At 40.9% G+C, this 17,997-nt stretch overlaps 1 protein-coding gene across 1 annotated transcript; it reads left to right on the top strand.

Moving 5' to 3' along the window:
• Positions 1-1,316: 1,316 nt before the first annotated feature.
• Positions 1,317-17,779, top strand: stam2 (signal transducing adaptor molecule (SH3 domain and ITAM motif) 2). The gene is made up of 14 exons (XM_076156410.1): positions 1,317-1,474; positions 2,227-2,311; positions 2,758-2,833; positions 6,826-6,927; positions 7,692-7,838; positions 9,819-9,885; positions 10,962-11,160; positions 11,361-11,455; positions 11,644-11,726; positions 11,963-12,050; positions 12,173-12,227; positions 13,519-13,663; positions 13,921-14,078; positions 15,644-17,779. Exons 1-14 carry the CDS (start codon positions 1,435-1,437, stop codon positions 15,837-15,839), a joined length of 1,536 nt encoding a protein of 511 aa, XP_076012525.1. The 5' UTR covers positions 1,317-1,434; the 3' UTR covers positions 15,840-17,779.
• Positions 17,780-17,997: the final 218 nt, after the last annotated feature.

Raw genomic sequence — 17,997 nt, 5'->3', positions numbered from 1 at the left:
AGAGTCTGGACCAGCAGTTTTGCGGGGGGTCTGACTCCTGAACAGCCTGTTAACGTCCTTCTCTAGGAGTGAGAGGGTTGTTGATGAGGTTGATGAGGTGGGGGAGGAGGGGGCCTCTGTGAAGGCCATATGTGTTGAGGGGAAGGAGGAGGAGGATGGGAGGGGGGGCTGGAGATGGCTGTAGGTGTCAAGGGGGACGGTGTCAGGGCTGGCAGCGTGACCACCAGAGCAACAGAAAAACTCATTCAGCCTGTTTGCAAGGCACAGATCATCTAGAGACTGAGCGGGCTTAGTCTTATAGTTTGTGATTTCTCTGAGACCCTTCCACACATATGCATTGTCATTAGCTGCAAACTGCTGCTTCAGTTTTTCACTGCTGCATCAGTTCCTCAGTACAGTTTCTCAGTTAGATTTAGCCCTGAGTTTAACCGTGAACCAGGGTTTGTCGTTTAAGCTCATCCTGGTGCTTGTCGGTATACAGCTGTCCTCACAGAAGCTGATGTATGATGTCACATGAATGTTGTATTCACAGCATTTATCTTCCCCTTGAACCGGCTATAACCTAAAACATTATATAGTTGTTTAATACCCTTTGACACAGGTATCCTCAGAATGGTGATAAGAGATTTTAAGATTTAAGATAGTTTATTCAAGTCATTTTGCATGCAACTGACAGCAATCACAAACAATTGAAATTTGTCTTGTGTTACTGAAAACTTAACTGAAAAGGCCATGTCACCAGAGTTTAAAACAAATTCTCAACGGATCTATTAATGCTATATTATGTAGTATACAACATTTAGTCCATAAATTAACCACATGTTTATCAAACCATCATGAAATACTAATTTAATTTAGAGAACCGATATGACTAACTACGGTTGTGTGCGGGGAGCGGAACAATTTGTGTCATATCTGTAGCTATAGGGTGTCCCAATATTATCTTGTGCCTTAGCACCTGGTAATTAGGACGTAGTATGTCCTTATTATGATAAATAAATACTCATATTTAGGGAAAAATAAGTTTGTAGATTGTTTTTGATTTCAGCCGGCAGAAAGGGCTTCCATAGTTATAATACATAGATATTATGTTCCAATAGTCCCCGCTAGATGTCAGCAGTTTGCTGCTTTTTTTTTGCACTGTACATTTAATTTTTAAACCGTTCTCAACTCAAACCTACTGCCTAAAGCTGATTTTTGTTTGTTTGTTAATTAATGTTTTTATACAGCAACCACGATCAAGGTTAAATAACGTCTTTTGACCCTTTTATTCCAGCATTTAAAATGTTTGTTCAGGCATTATTGAAGACAGCCAAGTTTCCGGAAGCGCAACTGGTGTGAGTTTGATGGATCAGGAAGAGATTATTGTTCAGTTCCGACACCAAATAGACTCTTGTTTTTTTCACAAAGCCGGGTTGTTTTTAAGTCGTTACCATGCCTTTATTTGTTCAGAATCCATTTGACCAAGATGTCGGTAAGTGAAGTGTTGTTTAATTTCCTTTTCGTTATGACAGACCTAGCTGGCGAACAAGTAAGGGTTGTGTTAGCTTAGCTTAGCTTGTGAGCGATGTACTTTTCTGCTCTGACAACAACACTTTCAACAGGTTTCTGAGTTATTTCATTTTAATTTCCTGGCTAGTTGACAGGTGGATTGCATGTCAAAATCGACAACGAATAACCCAGTGTAGTCCTAGTTTAAATGGTGTTGTTTTTGACGTTGAATTTTCGCTTGTTATTTAACTTCCAGTCGGGAAGTCAATATACTGTTTGGTTTCAAGTGACCGTGACTCGCTACATTCTTGGAACTGTGAATCACACGAATCACAAGAAAATGACTCATGTGATGTCATGATGATGCCACGTATTCTGTCTTTTTTCTGTTATCAATTCGGATATCATGTAAATGTCCATGCAAACGTGTTATCTGTCCTTGTAACACATGTGTTAATATCACGCCTGACCTGTTCAAGGTAGAAAATGGCCAGGATGACGTCGATTTCCTAGTCGACAAACTATTTTTAAGATAGTAACTGTTATTTCAAAGGTTTGTCCTTTACTATAATTCAGTTGGTCTAATTTGTTTAATCCGCAAGCAAGACATTTATAGTAGGTTTTGTAATCGCATGTTTACATAAATTGACATGGTGAACAGCATGGGTATGATTACAGAGAAGCTGCCAAATATTTTCTAACTCTGCTATTTGCCCTTGTTTGATCATTTTCTAGAGAAGGCAACAAATGAAAACAACACAGCAGATGACTGGGGTCTTATTATGGACATCTGTGATAAGATTGGAACGACAACCAATGGGTAAATTCAAAAAAAGGATTTTCTTTCACTTAACGCAGCTCAGAATTGCAGCATCACTTAATACATAAACATGCACATTAAATGGTTTGTTTCTCAAACCTTTTGTAAATATGTGATTTTAAATCACGTTCTAGTCAGAAAAGGCCACTTCTGCATGCTTTTCCACACCTGGCAGATTTTCCTCATACTGTGATTATGCATGGTGTCATGGATTTACTTCGAGAATACTGGTGTACTCATTAATTCTGTTTTTTCTGTCTTCATTGCAGTATGCTCAGCGTATAGTGTGCATGTAAACACAGTGATTTTTGGGGCACTTGTACAAGACAGTTGATTGACATAGTCTGTGTACTTTATCAGGCACAGGGCTGGGACATCTCAAAGCAGCCCAAAGTGCTGTTAAGTATTTCTTGTACTAGAACAATTTCTATTCCATTCTATTCCAGAGCAAAAGACTGCCTGAGAGCCATCATGAAGAGAGTTCACCACAAAGTGCACCACGTTGCCATCCAGGCCCTAACTGTGAGTTTTACTATGCCACAATCCTAAGGTGCAAAAATAATAATATATTTTAATGTCTGTGCTCAGTATCAGTAAGCATATTTTTGCTTCTCCCCTCCTCATTATAATTTAAAGTCAAAAATTTTAGTTTTTCAGGCAACAACCACGTTTTAAGTTAGTGAATTGAAAACTATGCATTTTCACCACCGGCATTACCACATATGCAAAATTATTAGACTTTGACTAAACCCACTGCATGTTGCATACACATGTGCTGTACATGTACTCATATCTGTGCTATACATATACATCATATCGTCTAGCTGCATTGGTAATACAAGGCTTACAGTTAATCCATTACACTACGTCAGGGGTTGGTAACCCGCTGCTTCGGATCCGCATTCGGCTCTTCTGCCCCGCTGCAGTGGCTCCCTGTAGATATGAAGTTCTGAGCTGACATTGTTTAACACGGGGGTCGCCAACATGTCGCTCGCGAGCTACCACTCACTCGCAAAGCGTTTCCGAGTCGTTCGCCGAAAGGTTCAAAGAATACGTACATTTGACAACACATCGTCACTTGGTAAAGCTGTTTAAATTTCTATCCAATCAAATTCATAAACTACCTGCCTCCTTTTGTCACAAAACGATTATAAGCCAATCAGCTGTCAGTCCAACACACGATGCTGCTGTCAAGTTTGGTTACGTGACACCGAAAACAGCCCCGATAATAGGCAACAAATTACGAATGTGAGTGGCAAGTGTGTGCGTGTCTCATTTGCTGTGGAGCGCCACTTCACCAAAGTTGATGGCAACTTTTTACAGGACTTTCCGGCTGCTAGCAGGGCGGCATGTGTCGTTAGCGAAGGCACCAGCTCGAAGAATTCCCTGTAGTTCCCATATCATCTCTTTTAGCTCTTTTAGGTCAACAATGGGAGCCGGCTCCTGTCTGAGGGCCGTTTTCATTTTTTTCTGCAACTTAATACAAGACAGACTGATAGGATGGTCTCAGTCTACTGCAGGTACAGAGCAGTGCGCTCTGAAGTGCATTTTGATACAAAATGTGAGTGTTGAGTGAGGGATATCAACCTTTTGTAAATGTTCACACAAAAGATGCTCATGCAGCTGGTTTGGGTGGAGGAGAAGGTTGGAGACCCCTGGTTTAACACGATGTAGTAATAAATAATTACTGTGATTATTGCTGATTGCAGTGCATATTGTGAAGCCGCTCTTAAGGAAATACATTTAGAAATATATTTGTTGGCTCTTTGGTTGCCGAAAGAAGGAAGGTTGTATTATCACTACTATTGTTGTTGTTAAACTTTATACGTAGACCCTTAGGTAGAGTACAATAGATTGGAATTGCAATGATGTCATAGGGTAAATACAGTTTCTACAGGATGATGTCAAACAGCAATGTAGGCTAGTACAAATCGCATCATAGGCTGTGGTAAAGAGAAGGAGAGGAGAGAGGGAGAGAAGCAGAAAAAAAACAAAGAAAGGACATCCCACCCAGAAACCCCACCCAACCCCACAGTCACACAACCCCGTCCTGGCCCGCCTGGGATGTAAAATAAAATAAAAAAATAAAAAGGAACTGTTCGGTGTTCTGGTAATCAGTCACTGTTCTGGCATTGCCTGTAGATCTTTGAAGTAAGAGAGAAACGGTTGCCATCTCTGATAGAACTTATCAGTGTGGCCCCTCATAGTGAACTTGATTTCCTCGATTTTAAGAAAATACATTGTATTCCTCAGCCGTTGCGAAATAGAGGGAGGGGTGAGGGATTTCCAATGCAGGAGCAGGCGTCGTCTAGCAAGCAAAGAGGTAAACATGATCATTTCCTTTTGTGGGGTGTTAAATTGGGGTAGGTCATATGGAGTGCCGAAGATGGCAATATGAGGGGAGGGTTGAACTTGCATTCCCAATATGGTGGACAGTGTGTTGAAGTAACCTGCCCAGTAGTTGAGGAGCCTGGGGCAGAGAAAAAACATGTGGCTTAGGTTACAGTAAGGCATCGAACAACTATTACATTTGTCATCTACGTATGTGTACATTTCGGTCAATCTGGATTTAGAGAAATGGACCCTGTGTACGACCTTGAACTGGATGAGAGCGAGACGATCACAGGATGAGGCAGTATGCAGATTGCGTATGACTTCGTCCCACCAGTCTATGTCTAGATGGAGTTCAAGCTCAGTCTCCCAGGTAGCCAGTGTTTTCAAATTAGATAGGTCCCAGAGGATCAGAATACGGCTGTAAATCTCAGAGATGGTCCCACTTGGCGGAGTCATGAACGTTAGCAGGTCTTCCCACATGAGTTGAGGGGGAGGGGAAGGGAACTTTTGGAAATTGCTGCAGACAAAGTGTCTGATTTGGAAGTACTTCAAGAATTGGTTAGCAGGTAGTGTATATTGAGTTGACAGATTGGAGAAGCTGTTAAATCTGCCATCGGAGTACAGGTCAAGGAAATATTGTATGCCTTTGTGGTGCCATGCTGAGAAGGAAGAGTCCAAGAATGAGGGTGGGAACAGTTGGTTGCATACTGGACCCAGGGGGGAGGCGTTTACGAATTTAAAGTGTTTCTTGAATTGATACCAAATCATTAGAGTATTAAGAACAACATGGTTCTTGGTGAACTGAGAGATCTTGGTTGGGAGAGACAAGTAGATCAGGGCAGTGGCGGAAGAATGCAAGGAGCAAGATTGGGCCTCAAGCCTGCACCAGGGTAGCTCAGGGGAATTCACCCAGTAGCGAAGTTTGTTGATGTGGAATGCTCAGTAATAGGATTGGAAGTTTGGTAGGGCGAGACCCCCACTGAACTTACATCTTTGTTATAGTGGTTTGCGGATCCTTGGGGGCTTCGCACCTCAAATGAAGGCGCTGATCATTTCCAAAGAGTCAAAGAACTGTTTTGAAAGGAATAGAGGGAGAGATTGAAACAGCTAAAGGAATCTATGCAGAACATTCATTTTGATGAATGACATTTATTTTCCCAATTAAGGAGAGTGGTTCTCTTCCACTGTTCCATCTAAGAAAGTCAGTTTTCAGGGCTGTAGTGAGTGCGGTGTAGTTGGCAGGCAGGAGGTCTAAGAATGTACGAGTCACATTGATGCCGAGATACTTAAACCCTGAGCGACTGAGATTAAAGGGGAAGTCTGTTTGGCGGAGATGCAAATTTAAAGTATTAATGAGGTAACATTCGCTCTTAGAAATGTTGATTTTTGTAGCCAGAAAAACTGCTGAATGTATCAAGGATGGACAGGACAGCTGGAGGCTAGGTATGGGGTCAGTTAAGTAGAGCAACAAGTCATCCGCATATAGCGATAGTCAGTGTTCGATACCATTACGGATAACGCCTTTAAAGAGAGTGAAAGACTGTAATGAGATGGCCAATGGTTCGATGGACGGGGCAAAAAGGAGTGGGGATAGGGGGCAACCCTGGCGGGTCCCCTGTTGTAGTGTGAAGTAATCTGAAGGAATATTGTTTGTGTGGACACTGGCCTGTAGTGATGAGTATAATAATCTGATCCAGCTGCTGAATTTGTTTCCGAAGCCAAATTGCTTCAGGACTGCAAATCAGTATTCCCATTCTACCCTGTTGAAGGCTTTTTCAGCGTCCAGGGAGATTACAGTCTCAGGAGAAATTAGGCAAGACTCTTTCCAAGCGAAGATCAATCGTTTTGGCTAAGATCTTAGAAACTCATAAACATTGATGATGTGGACTTATTCCTTTGGCAAAACTGACACCTTTTAGTAACTTGGTTATGTTGAGGAACTATTGGAGAAGAACTCTAGAAATCTAAAAACTCTAAAATTACTTTGTTTAGAATCCTTGTATTCTTTCATTCTGACCCACATTGTCATAACTATTTCTAATTGCTGTAGTTCCACTTCCTAATAATAATTATTTAATAATTTAGTACTGTGAGCACTGCCGCAATCCTCTTCTTTAGTACAAATGCATTGAGTGCTTGGTATTCTTTTTACACACATTTTTCTTCTGCTTCCCTTACAGTTACTGGGTGCCTGTGTGTCAAACGGTGGGAAAACGTTTCACTTGGAAATTTGCTCACGGGAATTTGTCAATGAAGTATGCAGTGTGCTGACTCTGAGCAGGGTATGTAGACATTTTTGTTGTATTTTATTACAATACTAATGATATAAAACTAACTGTAGCTACCATCTGTAGCATTGGCAGTGTAGATTATTCAGTACGCCTTTATAGCAGGCAATAACTGAATCAAAACCACTTGTGGTAACTTTACACTCAGTAAAGACCCCTCAAATTTGTCACCATAAAAAATGACCTATGTCTTTTGTGATTTAATGTCAATTTTTTTGGAAGTCAGACTTCCATTCATGAAGTTTTAACCATTTCCAGTATCCTTCCTTATGTCAGGAGAACCTGCCACTCCTTAAGAATTCTCTTTATAATTTTCCTTTTTATAGTGATCATTAACTTTTTAGAAGCAATGAAAAAAATTAATGAGTCAACTTATATGATCTGGGAGGAAAAGCAGGAGCCAGGTATCTGTATGTAGTACATGTGCAGAAGTGAAGGGGCCCAACTCTCTACTCGGTATGTTTACATGCACAATATGCTAAGGTTTACTCAGGTTTTTGTCCTTACTGCACTTAAGGCAAAATGTGATTCTGTTGTTTGGGAGTGAGAAATGCATGAGATGGCATACTGTGATTATAAAGTTACGGATTACACATGTGCCTGAGTGAACCCCTTGACAATTGCACAATGTGCTACCCAGAGTGAGCCAGTGTTGGTTTATGCAGATGTTAATATGTTTCCACCCTTGCAGTTTGCTGTGCAATTTAGCTGTAAATGTGTTCACATATTGTTAAGGTGTGGCTGTGTGCCCTGTGTAGGCCCATCCCCGGGTGTGTGAAAAGCTGAAGGCACTGATGGTGGAGTGGGCAGAAGACTTCCAGAAGGATCCACAACTCAGTCTTATGACTGCCACGATCAAGTCCCTGAAAGAGAAGGGCATAACCTTCCCCTCCTCATCCTCACAGGTAAATGTGGCTGTTGAGGTTTAAGGGATCATTTTTAGTTTTTCAGACGACAATTTTAAGTTATTTACCTGAAAACTGTGCATTTTCACACATTTCGGACCGCAGACCGAGATGATCACTACGAATAAACATTACATTAATCTAAAAAGGCAACAAATACATGTAGAACCTACTCAGAAAAGAACGTAAATGATGTATACTCATCTCTGAGGTGAAATGCAAAATAAGTAGACACCTCTACATAACCTGGCACAGTACACTGCGTGCACAATCATTAGGCAAGTGAGTATTTTGATCATATTGTCATCTTTATGCATATTTCCCAACTCCAAGCTATTTTAACTGGAATGCTTATTTGATTTAAACATATCGGGTGGTGTGTGTTTGTGTAATGGGGGAGAGTCTGGCCTTAAGAGATCAGCACCCTATATCAAGGTGTGCATAATTATTAGGCAGCTTCTTTCCTTTGGCAAAATGGGCCAAAAAAGAAATTTAACTGGCTCTGAAAAGTCAAAAAATTGTACAAAGTCTTTCAGAGGAATGCAGCACTCTTGAAATTGCTAAGATATTGGAGGCGTGACCAAAGAACCATCAAATGTTTTGTTTCAAATAATCAACTGGGTCGCAAGAAACGTGTTGTGAAAAAAAGATGCAAATTAACTGCCAATGATTTGAATGAATGAAAGAATCAAACGCGAAGCTACCAGGAACCCATTACGCTCTAGTGCTGTCATATTCCAGAACTGCAACCTACCTGTAGTGCCCAAAAGTACAAGGTGTTCAGTGCTCTGAGACATGGCCAAGGTAAGGAAACCTGAAACCGGACCACCACTGAACAAGACGCATGTTGAAACGTCAAGACGATTCTTATCCCAATCAAGAATATTGTGGTGACTTGACTTCATTCTCAGACGTCTAGTCCCGAATTGGGATAAGACATTAATGGCAAATTTTCTACAACAAAAAAACTGCTATTCTGAATTTGGCTATTGGGGTTGCGCTGTTTAGAGTAGCAGAAAACTGGTGACACACAACTCCAAACACAAAAGCCGTGGTCGAGGATCAAACCCACAAACTTCTTGTTGTGAGGCAAAAGTCTTAATGCTAAGCCACGGTAGATCCATAGCACATTTGATGAATCTAATGGTCTTTGTATTGAGAGGCTCTGATTTTCTGAGCAATTTCACTTTTGTTTTTGAAGTCCAAGAATAGATATTATAGTAAATTATTCTTTCATGTTATATCCGTCTGTGAACGTTTTTCCGTGCTTTTAGATCTTTTGGAAATTGCATTTGCTCTCCACAGCAGTGTCGTGATTGCTCTTTTATGTTCACCTCCAGCTTGGTACTGCAGTAAATGCTGCGTGTTTTTTGGAAATGTCTTTGAATATTACAATATTACATCGATCGATAATTTCTCTCCATAAAGCAAGCACATTGTTTTTGATTATTATTATTTCTCTCCTGTATTGTTGGCAGTGAACGCAGATGTATCTGTCCACGTAGAATTAATCTCTATGTTCCTCCAACCCTTTTTATTTTATCTATCCATGGCTAGTGAGTCAGTTCAGTTCACATTTCTACACAGATGGAAATGTATGTAAATCTGCACTATCAAAGTCCAAGAGCTATGAAAACAGACCAGCCCCCACTTTGTCATTCATATTTATATTATAAGGTTTCCAGGATGATTTGGGCCCAGGTGCTCCTGGTTGCCTCTTCGACAGCCCTGCCTATCTGAAAGACATGAACATACAGGCACAATACAGGTTACAAGGCCCTGTATAGGGACATCTAGTGTCTAAGCAAGTGTGTTTATGGGTTAATTCATGTTACATATTGACATTTAACACACAACATGAACATGGTATTACACTCTAATTATAACATTTTCAACTTCAGTCTTTTGTGCAACACAAACTGTAAAAAATGTAATATACAGTCGCAAAGAAATGATCTTCTCTTTCTATATTGACCGTAGGGGTCCAGCGCAAAGGTGAGCACGCCTGCTGTGGGCAAAGCATCTGATGATAACGACCTGGCCAAAGGTAAACTGAAAAGTCACCGTACACACACCACACAGTGGTTCACCTCTTCTAGGGCCAGATTTACTAATCATGATGCAAATTACCATCCTGCAAATGTCAGTGCATGTTTTCAAGTGAGCAGGGTATTTGCTAAGACTGATCATGTAAATGAGCAGAGCAGCAGCAAGTTCATTTGAATGCACTGCCAGTATTTAAGTTAATTCATTAATTTACTTTAATATTACATTAAATTATTATTTTTTTCAGTTGGGAACGCAATACAAAAAATTGTATGCTAGGGAAATACAGTATGATATAGTGCGACATTCGACACAATACACCCTTCAGCTGCAGGTCACAGCCTATTTGAAAACCAAGCCTGTGAAGTCTAACGTAGCATGTGTGCACTGGAATGAGCCAGGAGCCAGGAAATCCAGCGTGGAAAGATGTTTTGTAGTTGAAATAAGTTTTGCAGGGATGGTGTGGCTTAGCTTTGTTGTTGGCTCCAGATCATCTGTAAGCTCATCTAGTAGCTGGAGTTTGGCATGCCTTGGGAGCCTATAGATTTATCTCACCTTCTCTGACATGCCAAAAATTATTTTCAATTCAGAAACACTTTCTCCTTTCATGAACCTACTTTACCAAACTTATGACGTCAACAGAATGACAACAGTTACCATGCCTACTGTAAGGGAAAGGGCTATACTTTTTATAGTTGCGCTTGTTGTTTGGGCACCATCTCCCAATGGGTGAATGCATACATTTTGGAGGAAATGAATTAAACCCAATTTCTGATCAATCAAAGTGATCTCAAACCAGAAGCAATGTTTCTGTTTCATTGACCTTTAGCTTTCTACTTTAAGAAATTTACACAGACAAATAGTCTTTTTATTATTATTATTATTATTATTATTATTATTCCCACACATCAAAGGTTGTATCTGTGTTTAGTTTATATTCAGCACTGTCCTGACCAAGCGAGAATGCTAATTCTCTTATTGAAAGAAAAACATACTGATTAACTGATCAATCACTTCAATTGCCCTACTATAAATCTCTCTCTCTCTCTCTCTCCCTCCACCCCCCACCTCTGCCAGCCATCGAGCTGTCCTTGCAGGAGCAGAAGCAGCAGGCGGAGACACAGCCCCTGACTCCGACCTCTGACCCTGCCAACTCCACCAATGGTGGCCCAGTGCCAGAGGTCCAGAAGGTCCGTGCTCTGTATGACTTTGAAGCCGCTGAGGATAATGAGCTGACCTTCAAAGCTGGCGAACTTATTCTGGTTTTGGATGACAGGTAAAGTTTCCTAACACAATTCAAGATCAAATCAAAGGCCTCCAAATGCATAAATAAAATGAATCCTTATTGAAATCCTAATTATCTTTGACTTCTTCAAACAAAGCTCATATGTCCTATATTTTCATATGAATGTTTGTCAAAGTGTTCATACATACTGACCCTGTCTTTTATTTTTACTCGATTTTTTTTCTGTGCAGCGACCCAAATTGGTGGAAAGGAGAGAACCACAGAGGAGTCGGCCTCTTCCCCTCCAATTTTGTCACAGCTAACCTGAATGCAGAGACAGAGATTGGTAGGTCATTTATCGATTTTAGGCATTAATCTACACTCAAGGTGAACACACAATTGTCATTTCTGGATGCTTTTTCTAGCATATTCTTCCTTACACGCCCTGTCTTACATTCTCTTGTCTGTTGATTTAATCTAAGGAGTAGAAAGTATTTGCCGAATTTCAGATTTAAATGTGTTATTCTTCAACAGGGACTTCTGTTGAAAAGACGGCCACTGTTGAAGAACCAAGTCCTGAAGCCAAAGTTGAGCCAGAGCCTGTCTTCATTGATGAGGTATTACATCCAGTTTCAGCTAAAGTAAAAGGACCACTGGTGATGCCTTAAAGTTGCCGATCATAACGGTTGTCATTATGCTGTATCCTAAACAATGTAGCTATGGCAACACCACTATTCCATTTGATTTGTCTCTCCTCGTTTTTGCTTTTTAATGACATCCTACATTCGTAAACCGAAAATCCAATCCCCCCCTCCCCTCCACTCTCACTCTCTTTGTTTGTTTGTTTGTACAGGGAAAGATGGATAGAACGTTGACTCTGCTGCAGAATACAGACCCTGCAGATCTAGCCCCGGACTCCTCAGAGCTTATCCTATTGGAGGGTACAATGTTTAATGTGCCTTTTAAATCTAGTACTAGAGCTTTGACAACAGCCTTTGTGGTTGGTCGGAGTAACTGTATTCTAACTAGTCGGTTCTGTTTTTCCCCCTAACTCTCCACACAGGCGCATGTGAACAGATGAACCCATTGATCGACACACAGTTGCAGGAGATTGATAGGTAAGTTTGCAAAATATGCAACTTCATTACCCTTTTTTTTTGTTGTATGTTTTTTAAGAAAGTATTTAACATGGGAGCGCGCATACAGTTATGGGACATTTGGGAGATTGTTTTTGATACAGAAAGAGGTGGGGGGGGGGAGAGAGACACACACAGAAAAGAAATTCATTCAATTCTAGAGCAAATATTTGAGGAGAGAAGCCATGTTTTCAAATACGCTGTCTGTGGTGCAGAAAGAAATGCTGCGTCGAATGTCACACTATATTATCTTTCCAATGCAAGAGGCATTTGTATTGATATCCTGACACACTGAATTTACTATGATCTTAGTAAATACCCTGCTCAACTGAAAACATGAGACAAAACAGAAATTTGTGGTCAGGACAGTAATTTCCGTCATGTTTAGTAAATCTGGCCCTCTAGCCAGACACTTCTCCATTGGTAGAATGAGTTATCAACCTCCACTTGATCTGCCAAGGGTTAGTCTTTAAAAGTCAAGTCAACTTTATTTCAGTATCACACATACAATATCTTAAAGGGCTTTACAGGCCTACAACATTAGGACAGTTCCTGACCTCGCCCAAAGCTCCCTAGGAAGATCCAAAAATCCAGGGAACAATGAGTATAAGAAAAAAAGGAAGAAACTTCAAGAGAGGCAATTCGAAGAGAAATTCTCCCACCATAAATGGCCAGGTGTGCAAGAGGAACTTCCAGTGGGATTATATATATATATTATATATATTATATGTACAATAAAGCATGCAAAGCAGTAAACAAAGCAGATGGCACTTTTGCAGGTTGACACAACCGGTTTCCCTGTGGCTAGAAGCCCTCTAACACTGAGACAGCACGGGGGTCATAGAGCTGGAGAACAGCTGACCTGTAGGCCAGCTCAAGACGGCTATGCCTGTCTTTGTGCATGTCCTTTTGTTCTCTCCTTGCTTATCTGTAAGTTCCTTTGGATAACAAATGTAATCATGCCGCACACAATCCAACCTGCAACAGGTGCTCTAATGATTGAAGTTTCTGTGTTAAGTCAATTATCAGATATGGACCACCTACAAACGACAATGCCAAGCTCAATATTTCCAACAAAAAGTCAGAATTTGCCATTAAAACCTTAAAGCCGTCTGTTATCTGAGTTGCTATCTGTACCTGCTGTCACCTGGCTGTGCATCCTAGCTACTGCGGGTTATGATGAGGTCAGTGTTTGTTGGCCACCTGAACTATTTTGCATATGAACACACATCTTTGTCTAATAAATGATACGTGTCTCTTGTGTGCCTGGCAGGCAGCATTCCGAGTTATCAGAGCTGAATGTGAATATTCTGGAGGCCCTGGAGCTTTACAACAAGCTGATGAACGAGGCTCCCTTCTACGCGGCCTACTCCAAGATGCAGCAGTATGCGCCTCCTGCCTCAGCTGTCGCCATGCAGGTCAGACTAACACACTCGGGTTGTCCTGCACTGCTCATTCAGCTGTTTTCAACTAGTGTAAAGATCATTTCTGATGCTCCTTTCAGGTTTTGTGTACATTGACACAGAGCATTGATTTATGGATGTAGGTCTGTGTCTTAAAGGACTCTAAATCAATGTATTAGTCAATCACAAAATAATGAATTTTTGATAAAAGCTTGGCCTAACTTAATTGGATGTGGGTTTGATTGAATCTATTTTCCCTTCCACTTGCTCAGGGGTACCTAGCCCCTCCTGGCAGTACTTACCTGCCCCCCTCGATGCCCCCTGCACAGCCATACACCCTGCCCAACGACCAGCCTGGACCGCTGCATTCTCTGCCCTCTAATGTGTCGGCCCCACCAAACAGCCAACCTGCTCCAGTTCCTTACATGAGGTAAGACTTCTCTGAATACAAATTGTGTAAAGACTCCCGATGGACAAATGTGGTGGGGGGGGGGGGGGTCACATTAACCGATGATGGAAGGAGGTTCAAAAAGTTTTATTCATACAAATTAGAGTGGGCATTCTGTGATCAAACTATGTCGAGCTTTATCACACAAAGGGATCAAACTTTGAAGGAAGTAGCACAATCTCCTGTCAAAACTATTTAGGCTAAATGTAAGGACATTACATCATGCCTAATTAAACATGTGACTTTTCCTTGATGGCCTCCCCCCCATAACAGGTTACATTATTTAGACCTGAGACAACCTGCATGCACACACAGCTCTATAGAAAGCTTTATTGCAATAAATTGTGTGTACTCACTTAAGCAGATTCTCAACTGCTCTGTTGTGAGACTTGCCAAAGCCTTTGTCCTCTGATTTCAAACCATACATGTGCATTTAAATGGAAATTCCATTGTATCTGTTTAAATCAGCAGTGTGATGTGAAGTAATGCAGTTCCAGCCGCTCTTTTTTTTTTAACAATATCCAATCTGTGCCACATGTGAGCAAAATCAGAATTGTATCACTTGTATAAAGTATGCATAAGCTTGGTGTAGCTTGGACTTCTTTACATGTTCATCATCTGCTTTATACTGTATCAGGGGTGTCCAAACTCAATTTCAAGCTTTCCTATTTGATGTCGATGCTGAATACAGGTAGCTGATGTGCGTAGCTGAAGTCAGGGCTCCGTGCTGCAGCGGTTTTATTCGGCAAGATAGGAAATCAACCGTTTTTTTGTAGGACCGACCTCTTTATGAGCTGAGTGACCCTCTATGGTTGGCAGACTTGGCTTTTATATTTGATCTTTCTGATCATCTTAACACACTGAACACGAGCCTACAAGGCAGAGACCATCTTGGACCGCAACTTAATCCGCACATGAAAGCATTCTGTGTGAAGCTCCGTCTCTTTGTGACACAACTACGCAACCCTCAACGTCGGGCGCTTCCCCCCCGCTGCCCGAAAATCAAATTTGCATTTCTAAAGGCCAATCTTTCTGCTAAAAAGGGGAAATATGCATCTGTGATCCCGTCTCTCATGACAGAATCCAGTCAGAGATTCCAAAAATGTCCCTTTTATAGAGAGGGCTGTGAAGAGGATCACTAGACTGACGAAGAAGCAATCTGAGGCTGCTGTCATGAGAATGTGCTGCCAACCAATTTCATACCAAAATAAATGAAAAAGCATTCATGGACAGCTGTGATGTAGGCTGTGTTTTCTTTAAGCATATTCAACTCTCAGGAATAGTTAACATACATTTCAATGATTTTGCTAACTTTAGTACACTAGAGGTAAGGCAATATACTCCGCCGCTAAGAAGTAGCCCAACCCTTAATATATTTATCAATATGTGGCCCTCAGTGAAAAGACTTTGGACACCCCTGATATACGGTTTCTAAACACAATTCTACCCAAGATTGTTTCTGCGTAGAAGCAAGTGTCTTGTTTTTGTCTAATGAGACTCCAGTTGTTGTTTGCACACGGGGAGATAACGGTGTGTTTTCTCCACAGCAGTGACATGAATGCTCAGTACCTGCCCCAAGCTCACGGAGCCCCTTACCCACCACAGATGGGCATGGCCATGGACATGTCAGCATATCACAACACTAACTCCAACATGCCGCCTGTGTCCTATCCAATGGCTGCTCCGCTCCACCCAGCTCCGCAGCAGCAGCAGGCGGCTTATTATCAGCAACCTCTCTTGTAAAAATCCTTGACAGATGGAAGGCCAAAGATGAATACATAATTCACATTTCAGTTTTTTTGTGGGCCCGTCTGTGTTTGTGTGCATGGGACTTTTTTTTTTTTTTTGCCTGGAAAATTTGAATTGAGAACACCTAAGTAAACTGAAATAAGTGTGTAGCCTATTTAACTTGGGTCCGCTATCAGGAGTGTGTGTCTTTTCATCCGTTTGTGCGTGCGTCTGCGCGTGCCATCAGCTTTGTTAGGTGTTTACCTTTGCCGGTGCGAAAACACAAGAGGGCTCAATGTGTCCGCTGGCAGAAGACGGCACACAGAGCTGCTATTCTAAAGTAATCAGCTTTTTATAACTCTTAGTACAGAACCACACTGTTTTAGCCCTTTCATAGAAAAAACACAGCCGTGTCCACAGTAACGTAGACATGTTTAAAAATATTTATTTGTTTATTTTTAAGCTTCACCTGCTCATCATTCATTGTCCCTTTTCCTCATAAGCACCTACAGGGAAAATGACCCGCTCCATGTAGGATGGTTAGTTTAGTTTAGTTTAGTTTAGTTAAGTTAAGCGAGTGGCCTGTAGCTTCTGGGACCTTAGTGGAACTGGAACTGTATGGAGATTCTGCTCACTTGTTAGGACTAAACTTGGTCTATGCTCACAAAAAATCCATCCCTCTGTGATCCACTCACATGGCTGCGTGTGGAGGGAGTTCCATTTGACTGATTAATAGCATTTTCAGATCTGTTCACCTTACCGTGGATGTGGCCCCGACATCCTTTACCGAGGCTGTCGTGTAAATAGTTTGTGTTTTTAACGACACCATGTTTTAATTTCTGTTCAGTGTTCAAGCACAATGTTATCATACGAAAGGCAAGAGTTCCATTTTCCTCACCAGCATCCCTCAATTTAGCTGATCTGTATTTCGAAACAGAAGTATATGTAGATATACTTATAAGAATGTAAGTAAGTGTATTTTCACATTTATATGTTAGTGGCTATATTGGTTTAATTGATTCAAAAAATCACTCTTCTCTTTACTCACCGCCTTGTAATACAGTCTGTGATTGCACTTGAGATATTTAAGAAAAGTCCTTTATTTGTGTTACTGTTTGTTCAGTGTGTCTCCGTGTGTTTGAAGGCTTTACCCAGACTTTTTCACAGGTTCCTCTGCAACATAAGCTTGTGAAGCCTTTCTAATATGATTTTGGGATGATTTTTGTCCGATCTCTTGTCTTAATCCTCTTCATTTCTCCGATGCTACATCTGTTTTTAATCCTGACACCTGTAGTTTTATAGAACGTAGGAGCAGAACCTTTTGTCATACAGTTATGCAAGATAGAGATTGTTTTCATATCAATTTCAAAATGTTTTATTGTCATTGCCTATCTTTGATTTATATTATAATTGGGACAATATAAATGTATCATTTTCATGGTTGGAGAATGTATAGAGATTCTTAATTTGTCTCCACTTTTTCATGCAAAGGGGGAAATGTGAATGGAACATATTAAGAAATGATCAGTTGTTGGTAACATACTGTAAAGAAAGAGAAGCTAGAGTGCATGTTTAAAACTTAAGTCCGTGGGTTAAATTAATCTCATAGGGTGTAGAGTCCAGCCGCAGTCAATTGTTAGATTAATCTAGCAGGGCTGTATATTCTCTTCTCTTCTCTGCCTCATAATAAAGGCTTTGTATATTAGATGTAAAATATCTGGTTTTGTCAGTGTTGACGTCGCACCTTATCTTTGTAAACATATGTACCACTGAATGCCTTGTTTTCTCGAGATCAGATTGGGTTACGGAAATTGGACTTCTATCTCAGAAGTCACTATAGTTCTTTATATTTAAATATTCCAGGGACACTTCCTTTTATCCACTTTCCAACTGGTTTTGTAACACTGCAAATGTGTAAGATACTTCAAAATAAAACCTGGTCTGTGTTGAGAGTGCTCTTTTGGTCCCTCGTCCTTATCCCCCTAATTTTGGAGGGGTGAATTCATGATGCTCCCTTGCCAGATGGGATAAATAATCTCTCCATTATATTTTGCGTCTTGTCATTGTCTCATCCCAGTGGATTGTTCCTTGAAAACTAGGATCACTAGGGTCAGTCACCACCACAGAGGACATCATTCTAATGCAGCAGGAAGCTGGTCAGCTGATGAGAAGG

This window comes from Genypterus blacodes, unplaced genomic scaffold (genome assembly GCF_046128005.1).
Source record: "Genypterus blacodes isolate CSIRO-AG114 ecotype Tasmania unplaced genomic scaffold, CSIRO-AGI_Gbla_v1 ptg000008l_1, whole genome shotgun sequence".
Lineage (NCBI taxonomy): Eukaryota > Metazoa > Chordata > Actinopteri > Ophidiiformes > Ophidiidae > Genypterus > Genypterus blacodes.
Note: the sequence above shows the minus strand (reverse complement) of the source record. Positions and strands in the feature narration are given on the sequence as shown.